The 17,896-nt window shown below is 35.5% G+C and overlaps 1 protein-coding gene across 1 annotated transcript in view; it reads left to right on the top strand.

The window, feature by feature from the left end:
• Positions 1-17,896, top strand: part of LOC125271699 (adhesion G protein-coupled receptor E3-like) — a 38,738-nt gene that overhangs the window by 6,327 nt on the left and 14,515 nt on the right. Inside the window, exons 4-8 of the mRNA XM_048195864.1 lie at positions 8,834-9,202; positions 14,164-14,220; positions 14,749-14,780; positions 15,668-15,739; positions 15,877-16,075. Of these exons, the coding sequence (XP_048051821.1) occupies positions 8,834-9,202; positions 14,164-14,220; positions 14,749-14,780; positions 15,668-15,739; positions 15,877-16,075 (729 nt within the window). The remainder of the gene's footprint in view (positions 1-8,833; positions 9,203-14,163; positions 14,221-14,748; positions 14,781-15,667; positions 15,740-15,876; positions 16,076-17,896) is intronic.

The following is a 17,896-nucleotide window of genomic DNA, read 5'->3' on the forward strand; positions in this document are numbered from 1 at the left end:
TTTTGATGATTTGATAAGTTTAGATAATTCTTCCTCTCCTATAGCGGCGAATGATTCTAGTTTTACCTCAGGGACACTACAGTGCACTGTCTGAAGCGAAACTGTAGACGGTTCCATGTTTATAATTTTCTCTCTAATATTGTCAATCTTGCAAGTAAAGAAGTTCATAAAGTCATTACTGCTGTGCTCTTTGGAAACGTCAGCAGTTGAATCTCTGTTTCTAGTTAATTTAGCCACTGTGTCAAATAAATACCTAGGATTATGTTTGTTTTCTATTAAGAGATTTGAAAAATAAGTAGATCTAGCATTTCTTATAGCCGTTCTGTACTCAATCATTTTTTCTTTCCACGAAAGGCGAAAAACTTCTAGTTTTGTTTTCTTCCAACTACGTTCAGCTTTTCTCACAGCTCGTTTTAGAGCCCGAGTGTGTTCATCATACCACGGCGTTGGATTAGTTTCCTTAATCTTCTTTAGACGTAAAGGAGCGACTGCATCTAATGTGCTGGAAAAGAGAGAGCCAATAGTTTCTGTTGCATCATCGAGTTCTTCTAAGTTGTCAGGTATACTTAGGCGATGAAACTGCTTGGGGAGATTATTTATAAAGCAATCTTTAGTGATAGAAGTGATGGTTCTACCATATTTATGGCTGGGTGGTGGTTTTGTAGCCTTGGCTAACTGTATTATACACGAGACTAAATAATGATCTGATATATCATCGCTCTGCTGTAGAATTTCAACAACATCAATATCAATTCCATGCAACAGTATTAGATCTAAGGTATGATTATGACAATGAGTGGGTCCTGACACGTGTTGTCTAACTCCAATAGAGTTTAAAATGTCTGCAAATGCCAATCCAAATGCGTCTTTATTATTATCTACATGGATATTAAAATCACCAACAACAAGGACTTTATCCGCAACCAGTACTAACTCTGATAGAAAATCAGCAAATTCTTTGATAAAGTCAGTATGGTGCCCTGGTGGCCTGTATACAGTAGCCAGCACAAATGTCAACTTACATAATGTTACATAAAGCACCATCACTTCAAAGGAATTATATTTGAAATTCTTTTGAATGATTCTGAATATATTACTATAAATTACAGCAACACCTCCCTCTTTGCCTTTCTGTCGAGGATTGTGTCGATAGTCATAACCTTGAGGACTAGACTCATTTAAAATAATGTAATCGTCTGGTTTTAGCCAGGTTTCTGTCAAACACAGCAAGTCTAGTTTATTGTCTGTGATAATTTCATTTACAATAAGTGCTTTTGAAGAAATAGATCTAATATTCAGTAACCCAAGCTTTATCATTTGTTTATCTGATTTATCTGTGATTTTCATTTTTTGAACATCAATTAAATTTTTACCCTTAAAAGGTTTCGGAAGTTTTTTGTATTTACTAGTTCGAGGTACAGACACAGTCTCTATGTGATAATATCTAGGTGAAAGAGTTTCTATGTGCTGTGAATTATCTGAGTTCTGTGACGTGAGGCGGCTAGCAGACGGTCGGTTTAGCCAGTTTGTCTGCGTCCTGATCTGGGCCCTGGTTTGTCATGTTTCAGCTCTAAGACTATTTGCCAAATTTCTAGATAGAAGAGCAGCACCATCCCGGGAGGGATGAATACCATCTCTTTTCAACAGATCAGGTCTGCCCCAAAAGCTTTTCCAATTGTCTATGAAACCTATATTATTCTGCGGACACCACTTAGACAGCCAGCCATTGAGTGATGATAACCTGCTAACTATCTCATCACTCCAACGAACAGGAAGAGGGCCAGAACAAATTACTTCTGCTGACATTGAATTTGCGAGTTCACACACCTCTTTAATGTTAATTTTAGTGATCTCCGACTGGCGAAGTCGAACATCATTTGTGCCGACGTGGATAATGATTTTAGAATATTTACGTTTAGCATTAGCCAGCACTTTTAAATTTGCTTTGATGTCAGGTGCTCTGGCCCCCGGCAAACATGTGACTATGGTGGCTGGTGTCTCTATTTTCACGTTCCGTGTAATAGAATCGCCAATAACTAGGGCACTTTCAACAGGATTCTCAGTGGGTGCGTCACTGAGTGGGGAGAACCTGTTTGATGTTCTAATCGGAATGGAAGAGTGGTGTTTGTTCTTGCCACTATGCCGCCTCACAGTCACCCAGTTAGCCTGCTGCGTGGCTTCTACAACCGGAACCGAATGTGCAGTGTTTACTAGGCTAGTCGCATCCAAAGCAGTATCTAAGGCCCTTTCATTCTCACTATCCTCAATTAAAGTTTGGATGCGTGTCTCTAATTCTGAGATTCTTTCTGTCAGCCTGACAATATCCCTGCATTATCACATGTGTAAGTCTCACTGCTGACAGAAAGAGCTAAGCTGTACATGTTGCATTTAATACACATGATAATCGTCGGACATGACTGACCGTGTTTTTGTAGAGTAGTCTGACTCCCCACAGTTGTTTGATGAACTTGATCGCTAACGCCGTCTGAAAAACTGCATCGCACACGGGACTCGCTAGCTGGATGTCTCGGTCGCTTGCCAGTGCCTGGGGCAAGGGTGATGTGCGGGACGCTGTACCTCACGGTGGATCTATGAATGCCGGGCAGCAAAGTCTCCACAGCTTCCCGATCTGGTGAGGACAGATCAGAATAACATACATCGGATAAATCCGCCATTAGATCGACAAGGAAGGTTAGTTTAGAGGAAAAAAATAGACGGTAGCCAGCAGGCTAGCGGGCTATGGCTGACACTAGGTGATTACGCTGGTAGATTACTAGTAATAAATCATTCCGTTGGTAACACTTTACAATAAGGTTGTATTAGTTAACATTAGTTAATGCATTAGTTAACGTTAACTAACCATGAACAACACCTCTGTTCAGCATTAGTTAATGTTTGTTAACGTTAACTCACGCATTAATGCATCTATTCATGTTAACAGCGCAAGTAGTTAACATTAGTTAATGCATTAGTTAATCATTGTTAACATTAAATCATGCATATATTAATGAATCTATTCATATTAACAGCGCAAGTAGTTAACATTAGTTAATGCATTAGATAACATGAACTAATCATGAACAATGCCTCTTATTTAGCCTTAATGTTTTAAGGTTAACTTACTGTACTTACATTAGTTTATGTAGCAGTTGACACATTTCTAACTCTCCACTCACTCACACTAAATTAAGGTAAAAAATACCATTGTGTACCTTATCAGCATTATTTATTAACAAGGCATTGATTTGGGCTGTAAATATAATTACGAAGTGCAAACCATCTGAACATTAACAGATATGTTGTTCATGTTTATATGCATTTTACTATCATTACTTACATTCAACAAAGCATTTATTAATGGAATTTGTGAACCTTATTGTAAAGTGTACACTATTTCATCATTAACTGATGAGTTACCAACATTTGTAGACCCTTTATTAACATGACTTACCATTAACAAAGCATTTATTAATGGAATTTGTGAACCTTATTGTAAAGTGTACACTATTTCATCATTAACTGATGTGTTACTAACATTTGTTGACCCTTTATTAACATGACTTACCATTAACAAAGCATTTATTAATGGAATTTGTGAACCTTATTGTAAAGTGTACACTATTTCATCATTAACTGATGTGTTACTAACATTTGTAGATCCTTTATTAACATGACTTACCCTTAACAAAGCATTCATTAATGAAATTAAACGATATTTTGAGCCAATAATCCACACCTACCCATAAACCTACCCATAACCATTTCTTGGTTTTCTTGGTAAATCTCCGTACAGTTATAAATAAAAGAATAAGAGACAAGCGTAATCACAATAATTTATTTTTTTGCAAAAATGTCAAAAGTTGTACCGAAAGTACGTTAGTTCAAATGATGATGAGTTGCAGTCGCAGTCCTCTCTGGCGGTAATAGTTTTAATAGGGTACAGAGCAGAATTTAAGATAATAATCCATGAAAATATGATGAATCCGGCTCTCCGTGAAGGCGCGCACTCAAATGTCAATCCACTGAAACACGGCATGTCGCAATCTGTGACGAAGCAGGTGAGAACCAATGAGCGTTTGATATCAGTGCCGTAAACCATGCCGTAACGGATCTCGTGGGCGCGCGCGACTTTTTAAAATTTGAATCATAGCGAGTAGTGATGGGATTTATGGCTCTTTGAGGGGATCCGGATCTTCGCGATCCGTTCCTTTCAAAGAGCCGTTCAAAAGAACGGCTCTTTTGGCTCTTTTTAAATATTTAGTCAGTTTTAAGAAGCCAGCTTGGGGGCATCTCAGTTTATCCTGGAAATAATCACTGGGAGGAATGATAAGGTGAGATTTGTAGTCAAATAATTAAAACTCGGATATCACACACCAATATCTGAGTTTGAATTATTCTGAAATATTGATTATTACCTCATTTGTCATGTGTGGACTATATTCCATAGGGTTGCACAAATCCCTCTGCTTAGACAGTGACATCACTATTTTGGATTTACCTTTAGTACAAAGTGTGTGTGTGTGTGTGTGTGTGTGTGTGTGTGTAAAGCTACGTTGACTTATGTTATTCATACAATACCTACTCACAAATAAACATCAAAAACAAAGCCGGCTGCAATGAATTTCTGTGCAAAACAGCTTTTACTACAAACACTTCCACACAAGAACATTGTTATCACACAACATTTTGATAGAAAACAAAAAATATTTAAAGTAGATAAAATTAGAATAAATATTTTTTTTTCCACTGGAGTACTCACGTGAAGGATGCGTGCACAACTAATAACTAATATCATCACGCTATAAAGGGTTGGCCTGCGCTGGGTGCGCCCCTCCCCCTATAACTGTTCTGTCTCGCGGAGGAGCTCATTTGTGTGCATCTGTGTAAAACACGCATAGGAAAAAAGAACGACAGAAAGAACGGCTCCCCTCCAGCCGCGACTCGGCTCCCATCGTTCATGTTTATGAGCCGTTCAAAAGAATCGGTTCGTTCGCGAACGTCACAACTCTAATAGCGAGCGCGGGCTTTGACTATGACGGTCGCTGCTGAGAATGAAGATGAAGAACGACGGAAAAAACGCAGAATTTGGATATGTTCCTTACAAACATATGGATTATAAAGATTTGGAGTACAGCGAACAAATAAAGTTGATGTGATTTGTGAATTTATGTTGTGCTTTGGTGTGTCTTATGCATTGTCAGTCACTGCATAGGAGAAAACGCCTCACAGCAAACAAACTAAATATTACAAAATGGGTAAACAATTACAGACATTTTATTTTTCATTTAAATGCTTTGTTAATGGTAAGTCATGTTAATAAAGGATCTACAAATGTTAGTAACACATCAGTTAATGATGAAATAGTGTACACTTTACAATAAGGTTCACAAATTCCATTAATAAATGCTTTGTTAATGGTAAGTCATGTTAATAAAGGGTCAACAAATGTTAGTAACACATCAGTTAATGTTGAAATAGTGTACACTTTACAATAAGGTTCACATATTCCATTAATAAATGCTTTGTTGAATGTAAGTAATGATAGTAAAATGCATATAAACATGAACAACATATCTGTTAATGTTCAGATGGTTTGCACTTCAGAATTATATTTACAGCCCAAATCAATGCCTTGTTAATAAATAATGCTGATAAGGTACACAATGGTATTTTTTACCTTAATTTAGTGTGAGTGAGTGGAGAGTTAGAAATGTGTCAACTGCTACATAAACTGATGTAAGTACAGTAAGTTAACCTTAAAACATTAAGGCTAAATAAGAGGCATTGTTCATGATTAGTTCATGTTATCTAATGCATTAACTAATGTTAACTACTTGCGCTGTTAATATGAATAGACACAATGGCATTTTTACCTTTAGCGTAGATGAGTTAAAAATGATCACTCTTAGTGTGTCAACCGCTACATAAACTAATGTAAATATGCACAGTAAGTTAACCTTAAAACATTAAGGCTATTTACAGGCATTGCCCATTATTTCATATTATCTAATGCATTACCTAATGTTAACTACTTAACACTGTTAACATGAATAGATGCATTAATATATGTGTGAGTTAACGTTAACAATGATTAACTAATGTTGAACAGCTAGGTGTTGTTGGTTAGGTAATGTTAACTAATTGAATTAACTAATGTTAACTAATTGTGCAGTTAACATGAATACATGCATTAATATATCCGTGAGTTAACGTTAATAAACATTAACTAATGCTGAACAGAGGTGTTGTTAATGTTAATTAATGCATTAACTAATGTTAACGACTTGCACTGTCAACGTGAATACATGCGTTAATATATGCGTTAACGTTAACAAAGTTTAACTAATGCTGAACAGAGGTGTTGTTCATGGTTAGTTAATGTTAACTAATGCATTAACTAATGTTAACTAATTGCACTGTTAACATGAATAGATGCATTAATACATGCGTGAGTTAACGTTAACAAACATGAACTAATGCTGAACAGAGTTGTTGTTCATGGTTAGTTAACGTTAACTAATGCATTAACTAATGTTAACTAATACAACCTTATTGTAAAGTGTTACCATTCCGTTTAGTAATACTATGCAATAGGTTAAGTAATCTAGTGAAAAACAAGAAAGTTATATTATGTGAATAGGAATAAAGAGAAGGATTTAGGATAAACTCCACAAAGCTCCGAGCGTAGGTCAGACAGCAGGCAGCAGCGTTGAGCAGCGTTGAACCAGGAGTGTCCCCAACTAAGCAAGCCAAAGGCGACAGCGGCAAGGAACCCAAACTCCAACAGGTGACATCAGGTGGCAAAAAAAAGTGGCAAATAGGTGTTAAAATGGAGAAAAAAACCTTGCGAGAAACCAGGCTTAGTCGGGGGGCCAGTTCTCCTCTGGGTATTCCCTTCTTAAATAAAATTGCACCACTGTGGCCTTAGTGGCTCAGATGCCAGGAGTTTATGGAGACTCATATGTTTCCTTAAAGCCCTTAACAGATCAGTGATAATGTTTGCATAGCTGAGATATATCAGGAGCTCAGGGACAGATGTTCTTGATTGTTGCTGTAATGCAGAGTTTTGATGACCAGGTGTTGTTGGTTATGTTTTCACATAATCATTATTTGATCTGAATCACTGAACTCATTTAGAGCCCAATCTCTGAGTTAGATTTACATTATTGATTACAGCAGCACTGTGATTCTACAGCAGAAGATCAGCTTTTTTTCAGTATAATCTGAAGGTTTTTGCAAAAGGTGTTCTGATTAAAAAAGAAAAAAGAAAAAGAAAAAGAAAAAAACTGTTTAAAGACACAGACATCAAGAATCAGCCTGTGAATCTCAACAGTGGTAACCATCAAAAAGCATGATGCAGTGCATTCTGGGAGCCACCAATCAAAATGAATCCACGGCTCCCATCATGCATTGCCGCTTAAATAAATTATAAACTTCATTGTCTTAGTAATTTATTTATTTTTTTTCTGTTTTATGTGACGTTTTAGTAGTTCGTTTTCTAATGTTCAGAGTTGATCTGTTGATCAGAATATGTTGCTTGTCACCGTCATTGAGATTCACAGGCTGATTCTTGATGTCTGTGTGCCTTTTTTTTTTTCAGAACAGCTTTTGAGAAATCCTTTAGATTATATTGAAGAAGCTTCATTATCTCATTAACTTAAACACTGCTTCAGTGGGTGGAATAAAAAAATATGGCAGGACTTTTACTTTCCAATCCTTGGACTTTACACCTCTGAGCATTAGTAATCCTGGAGACATTCAAGTGTGTTTGATCAGGGTTGTAGATAAACTGTGCAGGACAGCTGCTGCACTCCAGGACCAGTGTATAGGATTTAAACATGGGAATAGTCATATTTTCATGATATGACCCCTTTTAATAAAGAGATTTTGCTTTAATTTTATGTTTTTTGTTTATCAGGCGTTGCTGCGAGTTATTTGACTATTTTATCATGTGTTTTGTTATTGTATTAATTAGATTTATTTTTTTTTTTTTTGTAATTTAATGTAATTTAAGAAAAAAATGAATTACTGTAATTTGTCATCGGTGTCATACATAAAATAACAGCTGAGTTGTTAATTCTGAGATAATTTTACAGTTTTGACAAATTAAAATAACATGTGGAAAAAAACCCCAGTAATTTTCTGTAAAATTAGGATTTTTTATTTTAGAAATGTTTAATGTTTATATATTTTCTAATTTTGATTTGCTGTGGTAAATTTAAACATGGATATTTATTCTTATTCTACATGTATTTACAGACTTTCAAGAAGGGTTAGGTCATGAATATTTGCCTCCGAAGTCATGGAAATGTGTTGGTAGAAATGTATGAACCCTGTAGATGTTCTCAGGTGTTGCTGGCTGTCATTCACAATGTACAGTATAGTTCTGAATATGGTACACTTTATTGTCAAACACAATTCTCATTGTGTTTTCAATTATAAAGAACTATAAAATACAGAAATTCTGCTTCATTTAGAGCAGATCCTGTTGATCAGCCGCTGTGATGGAATGACATGTCTGATTCATCCACCCTGTACAGATGATGCATGAACCTTTAGTCATAGAGTTCATAGGCCTGTTATGATTGCCCAGATTCAGAAACACATCTGATGGGACTTCTTTTTTTTCATCAGTTTATTTTGGCTTAAAAATGGGGATTTACAAATATGTGACCATTTTCAAATGCAGGAAATGTAAACATTTTAAAACTGGTGACAACTTTTTGCATTTTGGACACTTTGTGAATATCAATTAAGTCATGCATTTGGGAATTGTATTTTGTGAATATATTTATATTGACACTACTTCATATTGGTGTTTATCTCTCTGCAGACCCCTGCTACAACTACACTGTGCTGAACGATACATGGAGATCAACCAGTAATACATATGATTCATTCAGGAGGTGTGACACCTCTGTCACCTGGAGTGGCTGGTATCGCTTTGTTATTCAGGGCTGGAATGCTTATATCCCAGACACGTGTGTTGCTCAGTATAGCTGTGGCACTGATATCACACTGTGGATACGTGGTGGACACCCAACAGTTGAGGATGGAGTCATCACTCGAGATGTCTGTGGTCACGCTAACAATTACTGCTGCTTTTTCGGGTCTTATCCCATTAAAGTCAAAGCCTGTCCAGGCAATTACTATGTCTATGAGCTGGTTAGACCAACTGTCTGCAGTTCAACATACTGTGCAGGTAATTGTATTTACATGAGCTCTTTCTACACATACATGATGTCTGTGTCTATATTTAAGCAACTGTTTTTAACACTGATAATAATCAGAAATGTTTCTTGAGCAGCAAATCAGCATATTACACTCTTAGAAAGGATGTGTTAAAACTGACTGAAACTGTGTTAAATTCTTACACATTAGTGTGTGTTTAGGGACAACGCTTGTTGTGTTAATTCTGACACATTCACTGAGTCAATGATTTTAACACAGTGAATGTGTCAGGAAGGTTAACCAGAGGTGTAGTCAAGACCAGACCCTCCAAGACCGAGACCAAGACCATTCAAGAGGGAAGTTAATGAGATAATTAAGTCATTAATCAAGCAGTAGTGATGAACACCTGCTGTTAACAGAAAGAATCATTGAAGAAAAGAGGAAAACAACAACAAATAAAACACCTGTGCTACTTCTGAACATGAAGATCAAATTTGCAATGATCTCTTTGTCAAAAAAGAAAAAGGAAAAAAAAAAAAAGTCTTACACGTCTATGCTTGTGTTTTGGGACAACACTTGTGTTAATTTTGATTCATTCACTGTGTCAAACGCAGACATTAAGAACGTGTCAAAAAGCATTTGTTAAAAAACAACTCAAATTGGCTAAATTCTTACACATCAGTGTGTGAGTTTAGGGACAACACTCATTGTGTTAATTTTGACACATTCTTTGTGTGATGATTTTAACACAGTAAATGTGTCAGGAAGGTGATCTGATGATAACAAGCAGAATCACCAAAGAAAATCACAATTTTTACCATCGTGTTAAACATAAACATAAAAGTTACCATCATGGAGATCAGTGTTTGCTTTAGTTGAGCACTTGACCCTTAACTTATTAAAATAAAATTTTGTTTGGGCTGTTGTAACTGCGTTTTAACAGCCAGACAAACAAAGAGAAAAAATAATCAGGTGGTGTTGGTTATGTTTTCACATAATCATTATTTGACCTGAATCACTGAACTCATTTAGAGCCCAATCTCTGAGTTAGATTTACATTATTGATTACAGCAGCACTGTGATTCTACAGCAGAAGATCAGCTTTATCAATATAAGTTCTGGTGTTGAATGGTCTTGTTTTGGTTTTGGAGGTCTGATCTTCACCTCTGAAATGAACACAAAGTTGTGTAATATTAACACATTACAGGTGTTCTTGGCTGCACAGATTGTGTTGATGCTGTGAACAAATACACAGGTTGCATTAATTTTAAAACTACACATAATGGGTCGCATTCATGAAACATTCGTAAATATATGAGTAAATATGTGAGTGATTTGCGCGTAAAGAGACCTTCCCGAAAATTCTTCTCCTGATTCACAAATACTTCGTAAATGTCAGATGTGATAGTGAAATGTGTGTGTGTGTTAATGAATTCCAATCAGTAGTAAATGGGACACACGTGCACGCTCATTAAATTCGACTGACAACTATATATATATATATGGGCATCATATTATGACACCAAACAAAGGATTTCAACATGTCTTCTCAAAAGTGAATGAAAAAGAAAAAATTCTCAGATGCAGAAATTGAAGTTTTATTATCAGAAGTTAATTCAAAACGCCACATTTTATTTTCAAGCGTACATAGTGGCGTATCAGGTCCTAAAAAAAAGGAAGCATATTACAGATGCTGTTAATGGAGTTTCATCTGTTAATCGAACAGACCCAGAAGTGAAAAGAAATTGGTTCGACATGAAGCTTGACTGCAAAAAAAACGAATTAGTTCACTTCGAAAAAATCATATTCAAACTGGAGGAAAACGGTCCGTGTAACGCTTCACAATTAAATTTTCAGACCATACAATGCAAATGCAAAAATGAAAAATTGAAACCAGATATTAATTTTTCTTGTTACTCTTTTTCGGTTACATCGTCAATGGATATTTGCCATTTTCTCCCCTTTTTTTTCAATTTTACTTTTGCTAAATTATGACTTTAGAAACAATCATTTGAATAAATGAAATCTAACAGATTGTCTATTTTTCCATTTTCTGTCTTGTAATTTGCGCCGTGACTGTACCATTAGCACGGGGGTGTGGCTGCGGACTACTATCATTTCATTGATGTAACTGTTTTATTTACACTGCATGCATGTTGAGGGGTAGTTTAAAAGACTGAACACAGATGACCTTTTTCACCTGAAGTGCTATCATTTTTATTATTAATATAATAACTGTGCTAAATATAAGGTAGTCCGGACTGGCCATCGCGAGCAGCTGGGAAAAGTGAAATCCCGGTGGCTTGGCTTGGCTGATTTGGCACATTGTCCAGCTTGTCTGTATTTACTTATTCGTTATTACTTTATTTTTTATTAATATACATTGTGCCCTTGGTCAGGGGGTGCATTTTACTTGGTAGGCTACAGTACAACCACGAGATCCCAGTTCATTTTCAGTGGGATAGGTAGCAGATGGAGGGCACACTCTTAAAACAGATGTGTTAAAAACAACACAACCTGTGTTATATCTTAACACATCCATGTGTCTAGTTAAGGAAAACACATTTTGTGTTACTTTTTTTTTTAACTCAACCAGTGTGTTATTGTTCTTAACTCAGGCAGTGTTAAAATATTTAACACACTAATGTGTCATAAATCACACAATTTGTGTCATAGATGTGCTATTTTTGACCAGTTAAAATGAATGCAATACACACTCTTAGAAAGGATGTGTTAAAACTGACTCAAAATGTGTTAAATTCTTACACATCAGTGTGTGAGTTTAGGGATGACGCTTGTGTTAATTCTGACACATTCACTGAGTCAATGATTTTAACACAGTAAATGTGTCAGGAAGGTGATCTGCTGTTAACAAGCAGAATCAAAGGAGAAAATCACAATTTTTAAGCCACCATCGTGGAGATGAGTGTTTGCTTTAGTTGGGCTCTTGACCCTTGACCTTACAATTTTAGATTTTGTTTTGGCTGTTGTAACAGCTAGTCAAGCAAAGCGAAGAGATGATCATGTGGTGTTGGTTATTTCACATAATCATTATTTGATCTGAGTCAGTGAACTCATTTAGAGCCCAATCTCTGAGTTAGATTTACATTATTGATTACAGCAGCACTGTGATTCTACAGCACAAGATCAGCTTTATCAATATAATCTGAAGGATTTCACAAAAGTTGATCTGATTTTAAATAAAAATCTTTCATTTCAAGACACAGACATCAAGAATCAGCCTGTGAATCTCAACAGCGGTGAGAATAATAAACATGTTGCAGTGCATTCTGGGAGCCACCAATCAAAATTCATCAATGGCTCCCATCATTGCAGTGCTTTTTTTGCAGAAATTACTCCTTTATTCTCACTATTTTTTTTTTCTTCTGTTTTTATGTGCCTTTTTAGTAGCTTGTTTTCTAATGTGATCTGTTGATCAGAATATGTTGCTTGTCACCGTTGTTGAGATTCACAGGCTGATTCTTGATGTCTGTGTGTGCCTACAAAAAAGTATTATTATTATTTTTTTATTTTTTTGATCAGAACAGCTTTTTAAGAAATATCTTTGAATTATATAGAAAAAGCTGATCTTTTGCTATAATCTAGTGATTGGCAGATCGAGGCTTTGTGAAACACTGAAACAGTTGAAGCAAATGTGTAGTAATGTGTAGAGGCTTCAAAACACTCTGACACCTGTTTCCACGGTGACCCCTAGTGGTCAGAACCGTGCAAATGCAACAAAACTCAGGCCAAACATGCATTAAAAATTACCCCTTTACAAATGTATTGCAAAAGTTATATTGAAAGTAATATCAAATTCAATTAACTAATCATCTAATAAGATTAAATATAGATTGTCTGTAAAATATGTGTTCTTTTATCAATTATCAAGGCTTGTTTCTCTGTTCCATGGTTCAAGCCAAACAGGCAAATAAGAGATTAATAACTACCATTATTCATTTTAATTATTCTAATGTCTAATTAAAACATCTACAAATGTATAAAAATTATCAGAGATCAGGTAAAACCATAGGGTAAAGCCCACTGACACTTGTTCAGTAGGGAATCTGCATGATTCATGGGTCCACTTTATCATCGCCCTCTACCGGTGAACCATTGAAATGTAGAAATGTTTTCAAACGTTTCGATACAGTGATGACGTAATGAAGCCTCGTTAACTGGAATCACGTGACTTTGGCAGTTTGATACACGCTCCGAATCACTGATTTGAAACAACGTTTCAAAATCGACCATCACTACAATAATCTATAATCAATAATAAATCAGTAAATCTAACTCAGAGATCATGCTCTAAATGAGTTCAGGTCAAATAATGATTATGTGAAAACGTAACAAACACCACATGATTATTTTTACTTGTCTGTCTGTTATAACAGTTACAGCAGCCAAACAAAATCTAATATTAAAAAGTCAAGGGTCAAGAGCTCAACTAAAGCAAAAACTCATCTCCATGATGGTAACTTAAAATTGTCAGTTTCTCCTTTGATTCTGCTTGTTAACAGCAGATCACCTTCCTGACACATTTACTGTGTTAAAATCATTAACACAATGAATGTGTCAAAATGAACACAAGTCATCCACCGATGAAGAAAGAGGCACAAACTTGCTTAACGGCTTGTGGAGTGACGTAGCAGCAATGTGATTGGATGATAGTTAACACATGTTGTGTTGGACACAGTGTTGTCTCTCTCTCTCTCTCTCTCTCTCTCTCTCTCTCTCTCTCTCTCTCTCTCTCTACACATGATCAAATTAAATTGAGACAAAAATGTGTTAAAATAGCCATAACACAAAAAAAATGTGTTATTAATTAACACATCCTTATATATGACTTGGCAATTTTTATTTTTAAGGCTTGGTCAGGCAAATTGGCAAATATATTTAATTGGTAAATATATTTACATTTTATTTATTTGCATTTGTCAATTCATTGATATTCATCATCATCATTATTTATTTATTTATTTTTTTCAGCTGTTACTAACATCAGTGCAACCTTTCCAACAGTCACACCAGTGACGACCTCAGCTGGTAATGTAGTCTGATATTTCCTCTGTTGGATTGTGTTTTGGCTGAATGTTTGTGGATTTGTAGAATTGAACGTGTGTGAGTGTGTTTCTAGGTAAATATAAGGAATAAGTGTGCTATGTTTTTTAAACATTTTTTTGAATAGACTGAGCTAAGATAGATTTAGATTTTATGTCCATATATGGGAAAAAAGAGGCAACTTCTCTTCATTCCCACCTTTATGGTCACATCCATCATTTTACTTTTGATCATTGCTTTCTTTAAAAATCTGACTGCTGCTAATCTAATAATATTGTTTAACATAGTGATATCTTACTGATAGTTTTATGTGCTGGTAATATGAGTTTTGATCCTAATGGGGCAACATCATAACGGCCTTAAATTGAGACATTGACTTTCATTCTTGACTAAGTTCAAAATAATAAAACACTACAAATGGATACAAGGACTGAGATTATATTCCAAAGTTTTGTCTGACCCTGCTGAATATTCATTTGCAGATTGTCTTCATTCTGATTTCTGTCATTGCAGGTATAAATTTAACACTGCAGGACGGATGCACAGTAAGTTGAGTTTCTGAAATTGTGTGTTTCTGAAATTTTGTGTTCATTTCAGAGGTGAAGACCAGACCTCCAAAAACCAAGACCATTCAAGACCAGAGGTGTGGTTGAAACCAGACCTTCCAAGACCAAAACAAGTCCATTCAATCAAGATAAGTCATTAATCGTGTGACTATTGAACATTAATGACGAGCACCTGATGTTAACAAGTAGAATCACCAAAGAAGAAAACCACAATTTTAAGTCACCATCATGGACATCAGGGTTTGCTTTAGTTGTGCCCTTGTCCCTTGACTTTTTAATATTAAATTTTGTTTGGCTGCTGTAACTGAGTTATTAGAGAGAAGTCATTAACTTCATTCTTGAATTGTCTTGGTCTCGGTCTTGGAGGGTCTGGTCTTGACTACACCTCTGGTTAACCTTCCTGACACATTTACTGTGTTAAAATCATTGACTCAGTGAATGTGTCAGAATTAACACAACAAGTGTTGTCCCTAAACTCACCCATTGATGTGTAAGAATTTAACACAGTTTGAGTCAGTTTTAACACATCCTTTCTAAGAGTGTGATATTTTATGTTTTTTTTATTTATTTATTTTTTTTGTTTGTTTGTTTGTTTGTTTTTTGCTCAAGTTAAATTTGCAACTTTGGATTAGAAACAGCTAATTAGTCCAAAGAGTAGTGTAATTAAATGTGCATATCTGTTATGTGAAATATGAATGTGCTTTTCTGTTTATTGTTGATAGATTTGTGTTGTGTGTCTGTACTAACATCACAGTGTTCTTCAGTACAGTAACAATACATGTTTGGTTCCCTGTTAATCTTGAAAAACATGATCAAACTCAACAAATACTGCTTTCACAATACTGCTTTCACAATTGTGATTTCAGAGTCAGAACTGTTTCCAAAATCTACTTGAGCAGATTGAGAACATCTCAACATCTCAAGTGCTCTCTGTGACTGTAAGTCTTCAAGAGAAAAATGATAAAATCAAATATTTGTCAGTTACATACTGTAGATAATTGATTGACAAAACAGTGCTGACTTCTTGGCTCTGTTGACATTTACTGTGACTTTATTTATCTGATCAATAAACTAGACTGTGACAAACATTTTGACCATGGCCTTCAACACTTCAGAGAAGATTTTAGAGTCATCATCATCATCATCATCAGTCAGCCCAGCTATACTCGCCTCCCAAGGAAACAGTATGTTAAAAACCAGTGAGAAACTCATCTCTACATTGGTGAAGCCGACAGACACAAGTGACAATATCAGTTTTACTCTTGATGCTGTGGGTAAGTGGAAAAACAGTTGCCAGTGATTTACTGTTGATTGTACAGTTATTTACTGTAAACTACAGTATGTTACTGTAAAGATACCATGCACTAAATTAAAACTCGCTGTGAACTCTTACAACTTTAACCCTTTCAACTCCACAGGAACCTCCTCTAGTGTCCACACTACAAAGAGTAAAATTAACATTGATGCTGTGTTGCAATAATTAAGTTAATATTTAAGTGATGATTGAGCATTCATGATGAACACCTGCTGTTAACAAGCAGACTCACTAAGGAGAAGAGGAACAACAAGAACAGAAAAAAAGAGACGAAGAAGCAGAAACACAAGAACTACAACTAACTTCCAGCCATTACACATTATTACACTTATTACTGACCAGATTGACTTTATTTCTACAGAAGATCTTATTGAGAATTAACAGAAGTTTAGATGTTGATGTCACCATTAAGGAGATCAGCATTTGATTTAGTTGAGCTCTTGACCTTTGCCTTAACAGTTTGTACAAGCCACATTTGTTATGGCAGAAACAAATGTGAAGAAAAAAAGTGATCATTGAGAATTGATAGTTATGTATTGAGAAAGATATAACGATCACATAGTCTCTCGACTATCTGAATGTCTTCACTGAATTCATACTGTGTTTAATCTCTTGAATTACATTATTAACAGACTAAAATTTTACATTATCACCACTGTGAAACAGCAAGAGTTCCAACAACAATCAGTTACAACGAAGGATTTTTTAAACACCATACGCAAAAAAAAAAAAAACTACAGCATCATATAGATACACACAGATACCAAAAATCAGCACACGAATCCATCAATGGTGGCAATAAAAAAGACCATTCAGCTGCATAATTTATTCATGCTGCAGTGCATGTTGGGAGTTTTGTACTATGCTGGCACCCAGCATGCACTGTGACATAAAACTTATAAATGTCACCATTGTTGAGATTCTTATTCTGATTGTTGATGTCTGTGTGTGTCTAAGTGATGCAGGAGCTCAAAATGTTTTATGCACTATATGATTTCAACATATAAAGAACTGATTAACTGATGATTAAATCATTGTTTGACCTTACACTGTTGAATCACAAACATGGTATAATCAATAAATATAAAATCAAAATACCCATGAAATCAAAGAATAGACACTAGTGATGGGAAGTTCTGATCATTTTACCGACTCGGACTTTTGAGTCTCGTTCAGCAAAACGAACAAAATTTTTTTCGAGTCATTTCGTTCATTTCAGCAAAATGTGATTAAAATGTTATGTTACTTCCCCAACACATCTACTACTTACGCAAACGTTGATCACACTACAAACAATACAAAACTACAATGCTATAAGATACAGAAATGATTAATTCATTCTTTACCTGGGTCTTCAGTTTATGATAAGCTCACCTCACCTCTTGTCTAACAAGGCTTCGGGTTTAAGTCATTCCTTAATCACGTGACAGACCAATACATTTACATTTATTCATTTGGCAGACACTTTTGTCCAAAGCGACTTACAAGTGAGGAATACTACAAGCGAGTGTTCATGACGAGGCAAATAGACAAGAAGTGCTCACAATAAAAGTTATAGGCAGTGCTCAGAGTATCATAAGCTACAATAGAGAGGAAGTGAAAGGATAGGGATAAGAATTTTTTTTTTTTTTTTTTTAAGATGAGGTTAAGTACTCACGAAAGAGATGATTTTTCAACTGTCTTTTGAATGTTGCCAGGGATTCAGCATTCCGGATGAAGGCAGGAAGATCATTTCACCAGCAAGGGACAGTGAATGAGAATGTCCTGGAGAGTGATTTCG

Source organism: Megalobrama amblycephala, linkage group LG7, assembly GCF_018812025.1.
Source record: "Megalobrama amblycephala isolate DHTTF-2021 linkage group LG7, ASM1881202v1, whole genome shotgun sequence".
Lineage (NCBI taxonomy): Eukaryota > Metazoa > Chordata > Actinopteri > Cypriniformes > Xenocyprididae > Megalobrama > Megalobrama amblycephala.